Source organism: Myotis brandtii, unplaced genomic scaffold (assembly GCF_000412655.1).
Source record: "Myotis brandtii unplaced genomic scaffold, ASM41265v1 scaffold1074, whole genome shotgun sequence".
Taxonomy (NCBI): domain Eukaryota; kingdom Metazoa; phylum Chordata; class Mammalia; order Chiroptera; family Vespertilionidae; genus Myotis; species Myotis brandtii.
The window spans coordinates 152,562-169,050 of record NW_005353653.1 but is presented as its reverse complement, the minus strand read 5'-3'; the positions used below and the strand labels follow the sequence as shown (position 1 = coordinate 169,050).

The 16,489-nt window shown below is 45.6% G+C and overlaps 1 protein-coding gene and 1 long non-coding RNA gene across 7 annotated transcripts in view; one reads left to right on the top strand and one right to left on the bottom strand.

Annotated features, from left to right (window-relative positions):
- Window positions 1–12,568, top strand: part of LOC106726546 — a 16,151-nt gene extending 3,583 nt beyond the window's left edge. Inside the window, exons 2-3 of the long non-coding RNA XR_001362613.1 lie at window positions 11,252–11,263; window positions 12,405–12,568. This is a non-coding gene — a long non-coding RNA (uncharacterized LOC106726546). The remainder of the gene's footprint in view (window positions 1–11,251; window positions 11,264–12,404) is intronic.
- Window positions 1–16,489, bottom strand: part of GRIK4 (glutamate receptor, ionotropic, kainate 4) — a 271,548-nt gene that overhangs the window by 137,666 nt on the left and 117,393 nt on the right. For 4 of the 6 annotated variants that reach the window (XM_014541801.1, XM_014541793.1, XM_014541818.1 and 1 more), the window contains exon 3: window positions 2,778–2,942. The exons of 1 other annotated variant lie outside the window; for it this stretch is intronic. In XM_014541801.1, the coding sequence (XP_014397287.1) occupies window positions 2,778–2,942 (165 nt within the window). Of the gene's footprint in view, window positions 1–2,777; window positions 2,943–6,918; window positions 6,999–16,489 lie in introns of all 6 variants that reach the window. One more of the 6 variants, XM_014541811.1, reaches the window with a different exon arrangement.

Sequence of the window (16,489 nt, the reverse complement as noted above, 5' to 3'; positions counted from 1 at the left end):
TGCCTGGGCTGGGGCTGCTCAGAGGTGAGGGGGAGAGAACAAAGCCAACAGCAGATCTATAGCTGCTCTTACCGAGTGAGCAGCTGTTGTGTGTGGTGCTGCGCACTCGCCTGCACCGCCTCTGGTCACATGCCCGGTGACCGTCTCCAGCGCACAGCTAGCCAATAGTTGAGCCCGGATTTACACCAGTGCAGTCTGATTCTACAACCCATGCTCCCCACTTCATGCCACAGTCTCCCCAAAGTAGGGATGACAGAGCTCTAGTTCCTCCTTCCTCCAGGCATCCTGTCTCCCTCCCCGCCCCCAACACAGCACGGAAGCCCCTCCCTGCCCCCCAGCTTCTGCCCATCGCACCGGCCCATCACCCCGTCCCCTTGCTTTGTGAGGAAAGAGCTGGACTGGAACCTTTCTAAGAACTATCGGGGTCCTGTTTGAAACCCATTGTGGGGGTGCAGCTCTGGCTTCAGGAGAAAGGCCTTTGAGGTGAAAAGATAGAACCCTCTTTTCTAACAAATGCTACTCGTGCCCCAAAGGCAATGAGAGGTAAAAGCTGAACCAAGGGCCACTTGCTGATAAAACAGTTGGTGCCTTAAAGGAGGATGTTGGAAAGAAGCCCGAGTCTGACGTGGAATGAAGGCGTCAGTTTCCTTTGTTCCCCTGGTCACCTTGCTTCATAGTGTCGATGTGATGGCCCATCAGGAATGGGCGACCAGTGCTCTCAGTGCTGCCAGGAACTCCTGCAGAACCAAAGGAAAGGCAGGGGAGCCTGGCCTGGGTGGCTCCGTGGGTAGAGCGCTGGCCTGTGGACCGAAGGGTCCCGGGTTCGATTCCCGTCAAGGGTACAAACCTCGGTTGCAGGCTCCTCCCTGTCCCGGGCCCTGGTCGGGGCTCATGCAGGAGGCAACCAATCAATGTGTTTCTCTCACATCGATGTTTCTCTTTGTCTCTCCCTCTCTTTTTCACTCTCCCTAAAAATCAATGGAAAAATAACCTCGGTGAAAATTAAGGGGGAAAAAAGGAAAGATAGGGGAGCTAGTCTTTCACATCAAATCCTTGTCTGAGACCTGCCCTCCGGCACCGAGGACACTGCAGCCTAGACTGGGGGACCCAGGGCCAGGACTTCTGACAGCTCTGGCTTCACTGGGAAGAGCCTGAGAAAGTTAAATCTTCCTTCCCACCTGCTAGGCGGTAACCAACATGACAACCAGGGTTCCATCGGTTCCTGCCCACCCCCCGCCAGAACAGTGCACAGGGACACCCACTGAACACCTGACCGACCAGGTGCATAAACGCACGACCATCCCAGGTGCCTGTCCCCCAGGCTCCATCCGAGGACCCCGTGTCATCTTCTGCAGGTGAGCACCTGCCCTCCGTGCCGGGGGGCGCTTTCTGCAAGGGGCGTTATGAGACCATCTGGCCCACACCTGGGAGCCGAGAGACCAGTCACCAAGACGAGCTACACCAACCCAACCCTCTCCCTGGAGAACTCAAACAAGGCACTGAGGGCAGCTGGCACAATGCCCACCGCAAGGGGGCCACCCGCCGCCCAAGGGCAGGACTGTGCCTGCCGCCTGTCTGCGTTGGCCTCAGAGCATGAGATCCTGCATCATGTCTGACATGGAGGATGTGCCCCCTAAAAGTTTCCTGAATGAAAATAAACACAGAGTCCGTTGGACCTGGACGGCCCGTATGGGACAGGGACGCCTCTGATAGATGTCCTTGAGCAAGCTGCTCTTCTGTTTTGTTTTGCTTACTTTGCCATTGAGCATTGTTAAAGGTTGAATTGGGCTAGAAAAGGAGGAGATGGGGACTCTAATGTCTGAGGGAATAGATGCTCTCACCTCTGGGCTGTCTCCTCCCTGGCTTCCCTCTATACTGGAGCTGTTCACTTCCAGCTGAGCTCCAAGCTACCAGCCCACTCACTGGGAAGCTCATTCTATAAGGTCGTCAAGGCAATCCCAGCAACAGGCCGGAGACTCCAGGCAGGTGTGAGCTCGCATGGAGCTCGCAGGTTAATGATGCGAGTTCAGAGTCCAGACTTCGCTCAGCGATTGACTAGCTCTGTGGCTGAGAAAGTTATCTAATGTCTTTCAGCCTCTGTTTCTTTTGTAAAATGGGGATAATAACACTTAACTCTTGGGCTGTTGGGAGAATTAAAAGCAGTGGCCAGCACACAGTAGGGGTTCTATATGTATGACTTGAGTTACCTACTATGCATGTTTGAAAGCACTGCAATTCACAAAGGATTTAAGGTGTTTAAATCTCACAATTTGCAGAGTAGATCCTAGCCTTTCCATTTTACAGATGAAGAAACCGAAGTTAAATAGATTAAGTGACTTGTCCAAGGTTACCCACAGAATGAAAACCAAGCTCCATCCCACGTCCCAATTTCTTCCCAAAGCACTGCCCTCAGCACAAGAAAGCAAGATGGGCGGTCGGGCGCGCAGGGAACAGGCTACCCTCGGGCGGCCGTACCTTTCTTATCTTAATCACACACCACGTTTCATTCAGTGATTTGTGTACACAATGTCCAGGAGTATAAATGAATCAAAATATGAATGAATGAATGAATGAATGAGTATCTTGTCTTAGTTCATCTCCATCCATGACTCACCACAAAACCTGGGAATCTAGTATAGGGCCTCCTGGCATATGTCTCTCTCCCTCCCTTGTAAATGTCTATACCACAGGCCTGGCGATGGGAGCAACTCATTGCACCTCCAGCCCCTCCTCTTACAACAAGCAAAGCAGAGGGCAGCCCTGCCCGTTCTACGTACTGGTTTCTGCAGTCTCATATTCGCTGTCTCTGAGGAGCTCAAAGATGTCCACTTCGACCTTGGCTTTGCCCAGCCTCTCGGGAGCACGGTTGATGCGGTTCTTGGCCAGAGTGATGGAGAGCCGCTCCCCTCTGCTGCACTCCATGGGGTCATCCAAGATAGCAGCTGTGGGCAGGCAACCACAGGCAGACAGTTGGTACCCTGTACGTTACTCCTCCTGCTCTCCAGGCTCCCACGACTGCCTACTGCCAGGAGGCTCCCGCATCCACCCAGCCGTCCTCAGAACTGTCCCCAGAACAAGTCCTCTGCATCCTCCGGGCCTTGGTCTGCAGCTATCACCGCAGTGAACTCCATGGGGACCCACCTCGGGAGCCTAGAAATGTTGTGGAGGCACTGGGTCTACCTGGATGAGGGCGCCAGGCCACCATGTAACTCCCTTGCATATATGTCTGCGTGCACACACAGCACGTGTGTGCGGAGGAAAGGAGGCAGGAACTTTCCTCCAGCAAGGGTGTACTGGCACATGCGAGGCTCCCCTGAGGGCAGGCTGGGGGGAGCTGGGCGTTGGAGCAGCAGGGACATGCTGGGTGCTGGCCCCAGGCTCCCACTCCATGAGCCTTGTCACCCAGGCAGTAACATTGTCCTCAGTGGACATTAGGAAGAGTAAAACACACTCATGGGGTCAGTGTGAGGTTTCACAAAGATAATACAGGGATGAAGCACACTGTATAAATGTAATCTGTGTGACTTCATCAATGTGAAGTCGACTTAATGGAGTGCTCTGGTTCCAATAGCTGCCTGACTTCCGTAAGTGTGTTAAAGCCACACTTACAGTGTCCTAGGTCCTGGGTTCAAATCTAAGCCCCACCCCGTATTAGCTACGGGGCCTGTTTCCTTGTCTCTATAATGGGGACAGAGGCTATTCCTTGGGCTATTGTGAAGATCACAAGAATAGTATGTGTACAGTGCTCAGCACAGTACCTGGTGCATGGTAAACACTCAATAAATCTAACTATTGATGTCATTCCCTCTCTTGGTAGAAGTTACCCAATTGAAAATCTCTATACAAAGACTTGTATGCAATGTTCACAGCAGCATTATTCATAATCGCTCAAAAGTGGAAAAGCCCAAAGCCCCGCAGCTGAGCAGACAGACACAGTGGCACATCCTGAGGGGCTGTGAAGTCCTGACACATGTGACAACATGGGTGCTAACTGGGAAGGTCAGCCACAGATCCACGTGGGGATCACCCCATTTACATGACCTGTCCAAATGCGTGCTGCCTGCTGGAGCAGCATTATTCATAATCGCTCAAAAGTGGAAAAGCCCAAAGCCCCGCAGCTGAGCAGACAGACACAGTGGCACATCCTGAGGGGCTGTGAAGTCCTGACACATGTGACAACATGGGTGCTAACTGGGAAGGTCAGCCACAGATCCACGTGGGGATCACCCCATTTACATGACCTGTCCAAATGCGTGCTGCCTGCGGGCGGGTGGGGGGGGGGTGTCCGGGGTGGCGGAGTGTCCGAGGGGGGGCTGAAGCGGGAGAAACGCAGGGCGACTGCGAGTGCGTGCAGTCTTTCTTTGGGGTGAACACGTTCTAACGGGGATTGCAGTGAGGGATGCACAACTGGGACACGTTAGAAACCACTGAAGTGGACACGTAAATGAATGAATTGTGGGGCATCTGAACTACATCTCAGTAAAGCTGTTACAACACAAATACTGAGCTTGTCTCTCAGAAGCTGAAGACTCAGGAAAGCAATGTGGGGGATTGAGCCAAGGGGTTTACCAACATGTGAGCCCTGAGTCTGCAGCTACTGTGGGTGGAGATCCCGGCCAGCCTCTGTGCAAGTTCCCGTGCTGCGTGACCCACTTTTCAAACCAAAAACCAGGGCAGAAAGCGTCGGAGCACTGTCCCTGATGGTGGGTTTATTTATACGAACAGCCCCACTGAACAGTGGGAGTGACATCTCCTTTCAGAGGTTGGTCAAATGCTGGGCCGCCGAGGTGCATCCCACCACCTGGGCAATGGAGTGGGCTTCTGTGAGGTGGGAGCAAAGTTCCCATGCACCTGATGGCATTCGCCACCTGCAAGGTGGCGGAGAAACTGTGAGTGTGTGTGAGCCTGAAGAGGCTGGGACACCTGGACCTCCACCCAGCGGCCCCAGGAGAGCAGACCCAGAAGGAGACTGTCACTCAAGCACAGCGCGTGGGCAGGCAGGCAGGGTCTGCTCCTGCGCTGCTGGCGGGGCTGAGAAATGGGGCCACCATGTGGAAAACAGACTGGCAGTTTCTTAACACATCGCGGGCGGATTATGAGCATTCTCGTGTTTTCATATTCCACAGTGTTTTACGTAAATGTTAAAGGCACGCCTTAAAATTAAATACCCATTGCATTTTGAAGTTATTTATTACATGTTCTTACAAGCTAATATCTTTTCAAAGTATGATACTTTGTAAAACGTTTTTTGTGCTCTTTCAATAGAAACTTATCTGGCCACTGGGTAAAGCTAGCAATAAAACCACTGGTGCGCAATGTGATAAGAAGTGAAACATACAACAACCATATGATTCAGCCATCCTACTCCTAGGTATTTATCCAAAAGGAAAGAAAGTGTATGTCTACACAAAAATTGGTACAAAAATGTTCATAATAACTTGATCTGTAATAGTCAAAGATTGGAAAAAACCACTAATAAGTGAATGCATAACCAAAGTACACTGAATACTACTCAGGGGTAAAATGGAATTAAAGAAGCCAAACAAATGAACACAGTGCATACAGCATGACTTCATTTTTATACTTTTCTAGAAAATACAAACTAATCTATTATGACAGTAGTGGCCTAGAGGTAGGGCTGGGGGCAGGGCAGAAGGGAGCAGGAGTGAGGAATCACAAAATGGCACCAGGAAACTTTTTTGGCTAATAAAAAATTCACTATCTGGATTGTGGTGATGGTATTATGGGTATATGCATGGTAAAACATCCAATTGTACACTTCAAAATGTTTGCAATTTATTGCATATAAATTATACCTTGATTTTTAGAAACATACCTTAATTAGGAAAAAAATTACTATTCCTCTGGCTCCTTCCTACTTTCTCCCTCCCCTCACTCTCACTCTCAGCAAGGAAAACACTTAAACTGTGTGGGTTTACACCCACTGCCTCCAATCCTCTGCACCTTCTCATCCTGAGCCGCCACCAGCTCTGCATTCACTCTCAGATCCAAGTCCTTCCTTACAAAGCTGAAGGTCTTATCTCGGTTCCCAGTGTTTTGAAGCTCTCTGAGGCACTTCTGGCTGCAGCCCTTTGACATGCATGATATGACACTATTCTGATTTTCATTCTTATCACCTTCACGCCCCCCCCCCACTCCCTTCTATCTCCTATACAACCCTAGCTGCCAGTGTTCCCCAAACCTCACACTTTGGATTTAGTCCTCAGTCCACTTTCTCTTCATGGTGCACTTTCTCCATTGTAGAATTAATTCTCAACTATCGGATCTTTGCAGACAGCTCCAAACCAAGCGTCAGACTCCTATTTATGGCTGTTAAAGAGAAAGGCCCCCTGAAGGTCCTTCCAAACTGCATGACCTCAGTGTAACCCATCCTCTTTTCATAAAACGGGGGCTCTCTCTGATTCCCCAGTGTCAGGTAGTAGCACCAGTTCCCCCAATGCAATCAGCTCAGAACTGTCCTGCATCTCCCCCTCCCTCAGCCATCCGATCAGTTCCATCACTGAGGGTCTTTGGAGTTCCCTCCTGTCCACTGCTCTCTCCCTGTTCCCCTGCCTCGCTTCTGCAATACCCTTACCCTGTTTCCCGTCTCCATCCCTCCTGCACTAACCCAGCTACTCCCCAGGGCAACTTCACCTGCCTGGCCTCTCCATGACTTTCCATGCTCACATTCTCCTAAATTCTCTAGGAGTCCTTACGACACTGCATAAAGCACGCCCCCTACACGTGTCTCTTTCCCAGGTGGTCTGCTCTTCCTGGAGAGCTCTCAGCTCTTCTTCATCCACATCCAAATCCTGCCTACACTATGCTCCATTCTCATGCCCATGCCCACCTGCCTCAGGCAACTGTGGACTGTCCAGCCTATGGTGATTTTGAATCTTCAACACCCAAAGCACTTACTGTCTGGGCGACTCCTCTGCGGGGGTGGGGAACACCGTCCTGCAGGCTTGTATGAGGCTCACAAATCATTTGGTCTGGCCCTGCCAAGGCATTAGGGGTGAGTAAATTAAGTGTTTGACCAAATACAGCAGGTTAATTTTTAAGTTGATAATTGTGTATGGCCCGCAAATGATGCTATAAATATTCAAATGGCCCTTGGCAGGAAAATGGCTCCCCACCCTGGTTTAGAGCTTAACTTGTACTTTATAATTGATATAAGTAATGCATTGATTCATTTAATCATTCCTTTATTTATTCATTCATAAAATACTTATTTAAATTCTTATCTTAAGCAAGGCACTTTGTACACAGATAAGCATAAGATACACTTGCTTTCCAAGTGTCCAGAAAGAGATATGGCCATAGAAGCAAACAGCCACAACCCTAAGAGGTAAGTGATGTGACAAAATCTTATTATGCTCCAGACATAAACCAGAAGTGCTCATTGTGGTGGGAAGTCACAGGTAAATAAGACTAAGCCCTTGGCCTTGAAAGGCATCTGTGGAGATGAGGTGAGGAGTGGAGTGAGGAGGAGACAGACTGTACAATGAAGTGGGTGGTTCCATAGAAAGAGTCACAAAATTCCAAGATAAACCAAACCCTTCCTTGTGTAGAGGGAAGTTTTAAGGAAGTCCTCATGCATTTATCTCGCACACATGTGGTGAGTGTCTGCTACCTACCAGGTACTCCACCAAGAACTACGAGATTTAATAAGTGACTTCAGCGACGTGGCAGAATACAAAATTAACATGCAGAAACTAATAGCATTTTAATACAACAATAAACTCTCAGAAAGAAAAACTTTAAAAAATTCCATTTACCAATGCAACAAAAACAAAGTAAGATACCTAGGAATAAACTTAACCAAGGAGAGAAAAGACTTGTACTCAGAAAACTATGGAACATTTTAAAAAGAGGTAGAGGAAGATACAAATAAGTGGAAGCATATACCATGTTCATGGATTGGAAGAGTTAACATCATTAAAATGTCTAAACCACCCCAAGAAATCTACAGATTCAACACAATCACTATTAAAATACCAATGACATATTTCACAGATCTATAACAAATATTCCAAAAATTTATATGGAGCCAAAGAGACTTAAGTAGCCACAGCAATCTTGAGAAAGGAGAACAAAGTGGGAGGATCACAATATTGGATATCAAACTATACTACAAAGCCACTGTAATCAAAACAGCCTGGTATTGGCACAAGAACTGGCATATAGATCAATGGAACAGAATAAAGACCCCAGAAAACCACCCAAGCCATTATGGTCAATTAATATTTGACAAAGGAGGCAAGAATATACAATGGAGTAAAGACAGTCTCTTCAACAATTCGTGTGGGAAAACTGAACAGATACATACAAAAGACAATGAAACTAGACCACCAACTTACACCATACATAAAAATAAACTCAAAATGGATAAAAGATTTAAATGTAAGTCATGAAACCATAAAATTCCTAGAAGAAATCATAGGGTGTAAAATATCTGACATCTCGCATAGCAGAATATTCACTGATACATCTCCTAGGGCAGTGGTTCTCAACCTTCCTAATCCTGCGACCCTTTAATACAGTTCCTCATGTTGTGGTGACCCCCAATTTCATTGTTACAAATTGAACATAATTAAAGCATAGTGATTAATCACAAAAACAATATGTAATTATATATGTGTTTTCCGATGGTCTTAGGCGACCCCTGTGAAAGGGTCGTTCGAGCCCCAAAGGGGTCACGACCCACAGGTTGAGAACCGCTGTCCTAGGGTAAAAGAAATAATCTATACTAATAAAAGTCTAGGTGGTCCTTGCACCCTCGTGCGACGCCCTCATGTCATCACAAGATGGCCATCCTCACGTCATCACAAGATGGCTGTCACAAGATGACTGCCACAAGATGGCCACCAAAATATGGCTGTCACAAGATGGCCAGCAGGGGAGGGCAGTTGTAGGCGAACAGGCCAGCATGGGAGGGAGGTTGGGGGCGACCAGGCCTGTAGGGGGTGATCATGCCGGTAGGTGAGCGGTTAGGAGGCAATCAGGCTTGTGAGAGGGATGTCTGACTGCCGGTTTAGGCATGATCGTGCAGGGGTCCCAGATTGGAGAGGGTACAGGCCAGGCTGAGGGACACCCCCGCCCCTCCCCCTGCACAAATTTCATGCACAGGGCCTCTAGTAAATAAATGGGCTACATCAAACTAAAAAGCTCCAGCACAGCAAAAGAGACCATTATCAATATGAAATGGGGAACCCACTGTATGGGAGAACATATTTGCCAATGATACATCAGAAATTAATTTCCAAAATGTATAAAAACTCATACAATGCAACAACAGGAAGACAGACTTTCTAATTTTAAAATGGGTAAAGGACCTGAACAGACACTCTTCCAAAGAGGACATACTGAAGGACAATAGATATAAATAAAATGCTCAACATCACTAGTTATCACAGAAATGCAAATTAAAACCACAATGAGGTATCACCTCATACCTGCCAGAATGGCTACCATCAATAAATCAAAAAACAAGTGCTGGTGAGAATTTTGAATAAAGGGAACCCTAGCGCACTGCTGGTGGGAATGAAGCCACTATGGAATACAGTATGGAGTTTCCTCAAAAAATTAAAAATGGAACTGCCATTTGACCCAGAGATCTCACTTCTGGGAATATATCCTAAGAATCCTACAGCAGCTTCCATTGATCACAAAGAAAGTATGCACTCCTATGTTCATAGTGGTGTTATTTGTAATAGCTAAGATCTGGAAACAGCCCAAGTGCCCATCAGTTGATGAGTTGATAAAAAGGCTGTGGTGCATTTACACAATGGAATACTGCACGGCTGTAAAAAGGAAGGATCTCTTACCCTTTGCAATAGCATGGATGGACTAAAGACTATTCCACTAAGCAAATAAGCCAGTCAGAGAGTCATCTCACTTATATGTCAAATCCAATGCAAAATAAACTGATGAATAAAATAGGTCCAGAGGCATGGATGCATGGAATACACTGACAGATCTCAGAGGGTAGAGGGGTGGCAGGATGAAAAGAGGAACTTACATGCATATTTGCATAGCCCATGGATACAGACAAGCGTGTGGTGAAGGCCTGGGGTTGGGCAAGGGCTGGGTGGAGGGGGTAAAGGAGGGCAGGAAATGGGGGACATCATTATACTTGTCAACAATAAAAATAAAATACATGTAAAAAAATAAAAGTTTTTACTTTTTCAACCGTGAGTACCATGCTTAGCCACTGGTCTTGTCCTTATATGGCTTTATTATTTGAGGTACATTCCTTCTATACACAGCTTGTTGGGAGTTTTCATTATGAAAGGAGGTTGAATTTTGCTAAATGCTTTTTCTGTATCTGTCCTTCATTGTGTTAATGTGATGTATCACAATGATTTATTTGCAGACATGAGTTATCCTTGCATTCTTGGAATAAATATCACTTGTTCATGGTGTCTTATCCTTTTAATGTACTGTTGAATCCAGTCTACTAATATTATGTTTGATGATTTTTGCATATATTATCATTAGGAATATTGGCTTGTAATTTTCTTTCCTTGTGGTATCCTAGTATGGTTTTGGTATTAGGGTAATGCTGACCACATAAAATAGATTTGGGAGTATTCCCTCCTTTTCTATTTCTTGGAGGACTTTGTGAAGGATTGGTATCCTATATATTAAAAGGCTAATATGCAAATCGACCAAATGGTGGAATGACCAGTCACTATGATGCGCACTGACCACCAAGGGGCAGATGCTCAATGCAGGAGCTGCCCCCTGGTGGTCAGTGTGCACCCACGGGGGAGCACCGCTAAGTCAGAAGCCGGGCTCATGGCTGGCCAGCACAGCAGTGGTGGCAGGAGCCTCTCCTGCCTCCACAGAAGTGCTAAGGATGTCCGACTGCAAGAGGGAGCAGGCAGGGCTGAGAGACCCCCCCCTCCCACGAGTGCATGAATTTCATGCACTGGACCTCTAGTTCTTTAAATATTTGAGAGGATTCACCAGTGAAACCCTCTGGTTCATACTTTTGTGGGAGGTATTTTTGCTTGTTTCATTTTTTGTTAATCCTCACTTGTTGATTTTTAGAGACAGTGGAAGGGAAGGGGAAAGAGAAAGAAATATCTATGTGAGAGGGACAAATCGATTATTGGTTGCCTCCCACACACGCCCAAACAGGGCTTGAGATCGAGCCTGCAACCGAGGTATGTGCCCTTGACCAGAATTAAACCATGACCCTTCAGTCTGTAGGCCTTCACTTTAACCAGTGAGCCACACCAGCTAGGGCTATTGGGAGGTTTTTTTATTATTGCTTCATTCTGCTTATTAGCAATACTCTGTTCAAATTTTCTATTTCTTCATGATTCAGTCTGGGTAAATTGTAGGTTTCTAGAAATTTATTCATTTCTTTTAGGTTGTCCAATTTGAATAATTGCTGATAGTAGTCTCTTATAATTTGTTGTATATCTGTGGTGAAAGTTATAATACCTTTTTCATTTCTAATCTTATTTGAGTCCCATCTCTATTTTTTCTTGGTGAGAGTAATGAAAAGTCTTTTCTATAGTCCTATTAGCCTCTATTTCATTTATTTCTGCTCTGATCTTTATTATTTCCTTCCTTCTACTACTCTTGGTATAATTTGTTATTCTTTGTCTAGTTCGTGGTGTAAAGGTTATTTTATTTGAAATCTTTCTTTTTTTCCTCAATGTAAATGTTTATCTCTATAAACTTACCTCTCAGAACTGCTTTTGTTACAACTCAGGTTGTATTTGCATTTTAATTTGTCTGAAGATACTTTTCATTTCTTCTTTGACCCATTTTGTTGTTCAGTAGTACGTTGTTTAATCTTCACATACTTAAGAATTTTTCAGTTTTGTTCTTGTAGTTTCCACTTTCATACCGTTGTGGTCAGAAACGATGCTTATATCATTCCAATCTTCTCAAATTTATTAAGATTTGTTTTGTGATCTATCTATCCTGGTCTATCCTGGAGTTTGTTCCATGTGTATTTGAGAAGAATGTGTATTCTGCTGCTGCTGGATGGATTGTTCTGTAACTGCCTGTTAAGTCCGTCTTTTCTAATGTATTGTTTAAGTCCAGTGTTTCTGGAGAACCAAGATGGCAACATAGAAAACCACAACCACATCAAACTTACAACTAAAATACAGAACAACTATCATTCAGAACCACCTGAAATCTGACTGAATGGAAGTCCTATAACTACAGAAGCAAAGAAGAAAGCACATTGATACTGGTAGGATGGGCAGAGGTGCAGAATGGGTTGGACCGGCACCCATGTGTGGCATTTTTTAAATCAGGAGGGTCTGTGCATACACACAGGGGTGTACCTAGAGTGCCCAGCCAAAGTGGCTGGGGAGACTGGGCTACTGGGCCCTACAGGACACCTAATACACAAGGCCACTCTACCAATCTCCAAGGCCTCCTGTGAGAAGCAGGCGGTCCCAGCCACACACCAGACCCTCAGCCCAGGGCTCCAGAGCTGGGAAAAGAAGTCCCTGTAACCTTGGGCTGTAAAAACCAGTGGGGATTGTAGCTGAGTGACAGAGGCTGCTGTAGTCCCAGGTGTTCTTCTTAAAGGGCCGGCCCACAAACTTACACGATATCACTTTCTTTGAGCTCCAGCCCTAGGTGGCAGCTTTGGGTGATTTCAGGGACATTCGGGGAGGAACTGGAAGGTCTGGCATCGGGGCAGGAACTCAGGGCAAGCTTTCTCCTAGACAGGGGTGTTCGCAGGAGACATTTTTCTTGTGCTTGGACCTCCCCCATCACAGAGCTGACTGGCAGCCATATCTGAGTTTCCACCATCATGGCCCACACTATTTGCACTGCCCTGGTGATTCCCTGAGACCCCACACATCCACTTTACAGACCCACGCAAGCCATTTGCAGCAGCTTTTCCATATAGATGGTCTGTCCTGGCTCAGGCTTCAGACTTTCCTAAAAAGTTTTAAACAAGCAGCAACTGGAGTCAGCGTACCCCAAACCTATCAATAAGAGACCCAAGACCTGGCACTAGCACCAGCCTGCCTTGCGTCACAGCTGGACTTCACCTGGGCACTTCATAGCCCAATACAAGTAGCAAATAGCAGCTGTCTGCAGGACCCTCTGAGGCTCCTACCAAGTGGCCCCAAGCAATGACTGACTTTGCACCTCCCAGGAGGCCCAGAGCCAGTGGGAAGCTTCAGACCATACCAGATCACAACTCTATGCATCCACAAGTGACGCACTCAAGGGGCAGACTCAGAGAGCACCAAAACCCCATTGAAGCAAATCCTGTTCCTATCTCCTGCATAGCAGCTCTTCCATTGTAGACACAGCTGGTCCTCACAGCCAATTGGCCTGGGGGTCAATTCCTCTCAGTGATGCCAACAGCAACCAAGCTCAACTACAACAAGACTGTGCACACAGCCCACACAAGGGTGTACCTAGAGTTCCCTGCCCAAGTGGCTGGGGAGAGTAGGCTACTGGGCCTTACAGGACACCTAATACACAAGGCCACTCTACCAATTCCAGGAGACATAGCAGCTCTACCTAATACATAGAAACACAGGGAAGCAGCTAAAATGCAGAGACAAAGAAACATGTCATAAATGAAAGAAATGGAAGCAAGCAAACTACTTGCACAGGTGGGGATACAGAGTTCAAAACAATGGTTATAAAGTTAATCAAAGATTTTAATGAAAGCTTCAAGGGACTTAATGAGAGCTTCAAGGGAATTAATGAGAGTATCAAGGGACTTAGTAAGACTTTCAAAGATCTTAGTGAGAATGTCAAAGACACGAAAAAGGACCACTCAGAAATTAAGCATACACTAACTGAAATAGAGAATAATTTACAGGGATTCAATAGTAGGGTAGAGGATTCTGAGAATCAAATATGAATGGAATATGAAGCAAAAAACACCCAATCAGAAGAGCAAAAAGAAAAAAGAATCCAAAAATATGAAGATAGTGTAAGAAGCCTTTGGGACAACTTCAAACATACCAACATGCATATCATGTGGGTTCCAGAAGGAGAAGAGTGAGAGCAAGATATTGAAAACCTATTTGAAGAAATAATGACAGAAAACTTCCACGACCTGGTGAAAGAAATAGACTTACAAGTCCAGGAAGCACAGAGAACCCCAAACAAGAAAACCCCAAAGAGGCCCATACCAAGACACATCATAATTAAAATGCCAAGGGTTAAATACAAAGAGAGAATCTTAAAAGCAGCAAGAGAAAAGCAGTTAATTACCTACAAGAGAGTGTCCATACAACTGTCATCTGATTTCTCAACAGAAACTATTCAGACCAAAAGGGAGTGGCAACAAATACTCAAAGTTATGAATAGCAAGGACCTAAAACCAAGATTACTCTACCCATCAAAGCTATCATTTAGAATTGAAAGTCAGATAGCTTCCCAGATAAGAAAAAGCTAAAGGAATTCATCAACACCAAACCAGTATTATATGAAATGCTGAAGGGTATTCTTGAATAATAAGGAGAAGAAGGAGGAGGGGCAGGGGGAGGAAGAGGGGAGGAGAAGGTGATGAAGAAAAAGAACAATAAAATAGCAATAAATACATATCTATCAACAATTGAATCTAAAAATCAAAATAAACTAAAAGAAATTGAATGAACAAAATAAATTGATGAATAAAATAGAATCAGAGGCATGGAAACATGGAACAGACTGACAAATCTCAGAAGGAAGGGGGATGGGGGGCAAGAAGAGATTAACCAAAGATCTTATATGCATACTAGAGGCCCGGTGCTCGGTGCACAAAATCCAAAAGTACACTTCCGCACTTCCTGTTCCAGCTTCACAGCATCCACAGCCACACTGGGGCTTTCAGCTTTCTCTCCATGGTCCCTGGCTCTTCTTACTTTCTACATTTCTCAGTATTTTCTAGGAGAGGAGTTTTCAGTTTATCTAGTCAGTCATATTGTCAGAAATACAAATCTGCTGATTTGCCTGGCTGTCGTGGCTCCATGGTTGAGCGTCAACCTATGAACCAGGAGGTCAGGGCTTGATTCCCAGTCAGGGCACATGCCCAGGTCATGGGCTGGATCCCCAGAATGGGGCATGCAGGAGGAAACCAATCATTTATGTTTCTATCTCTCTCCCTGTACCTTCCTCTCTGAAATCAACACAGATATTTAAAAATAAATGAGTACAAATCTGCTGGTTTTCATTGTTTTTTCTGAAGATCTGCCCACCCTTTCTTGGCCTACAGCTTCTTGAGACATTACGCTCAGAGCTTACAAGCATGTCCCTGCCACTCACTAACGATGCAGCCTTGGGCAAGCTGTCTGATCTCTGTGTTTCAGTTTCCTGATCTAGAAATAGTGACAACATTCACATCTACTATTATGATGATTAAAAGAAATAATATATGAAAATTTTTTCAAACAAAAAGCACACATAAACACTCATAATCTTGCTATTATTGTTAGGGCAGTACACAGCACATAGGTGCTCAGCAAATATGTGTTAAATTCATTATTTTCCATTTTATAGCCTCAGTACCTAGCACTGGAAGGCTGGCACATCGCAGCGCTCGATACATATTTAATGTGTTAATATGACTAGACTAGACAAGTGACTAAGTGAACCAACATTTGTACCCATCTCCCTCCTGTCTGAGGCAAAGAGGTAATCCTCACCCTTTGCTGCTCTTCCTGTGCCCCTTCTCCTATAACTCCACCTTCCCTCCCTCCCTCTTCCCAGAATATAACACGTTCTCATTTCTCCCAGGTGAAGCACACACCCGCACCCTCCACATTCCTTCTTTGATGTCTATCTCTTAACTGTATATCCTGGCCTTTCAACCCAATTCAGTTTCTGGACCAACTCTTTCCTTGGTCTCCGAGCCTGGGCTAAAGACCCTGCCCATGATCCACTGTTTTCTGCCCTAATTTCCATCCTTACCTGTAAGCATCACATGGTAACTGTCCATTTACTAAGAGGATGGGAAATATAGCATCCTGAGTACCTAACACAGAGCCTAGCGTGAGCTAAGTATGAGCTCAGCAAATACTGATTAAATGAATGAATAGAAGTGAGTGATAGTACACTATTCACAATATTTATTATCCCTACAAAGAGCAAAAAGAAAGAAAAATATAAAGAGAGGAAGAAAGAATCTGTAACATGGAGCCTTCTTAAAAATGGAATAGAGTGAGGACAGAACTAGTGATGGGCGTTTGCTTAGCTTTAATTTGGATTGATTAGGTTTAAAAAGGTTAAGTGGCACAACCTTGTAAAAGTGACACTACTCTTGCCCTAGCTGGTTTGGCTTGGTGGATAGAGCGTTGGCCTGCGGACTGAAAGGTTTTGGGTTCGATTCCGGTCAGGGCACATGCCTGGATTGTGGGCTCGATCCCCTGTAGGGGGCGTGCAGGAGGCAGCTGATCAATGATTCTCTCTCATCATTGATGTTTCTATGTCTCTATCTTCCTCTCTGAAATCAATAAAAATGTATTTAAAGAAAGTGACACTACTCTTGTATTTATCTCTA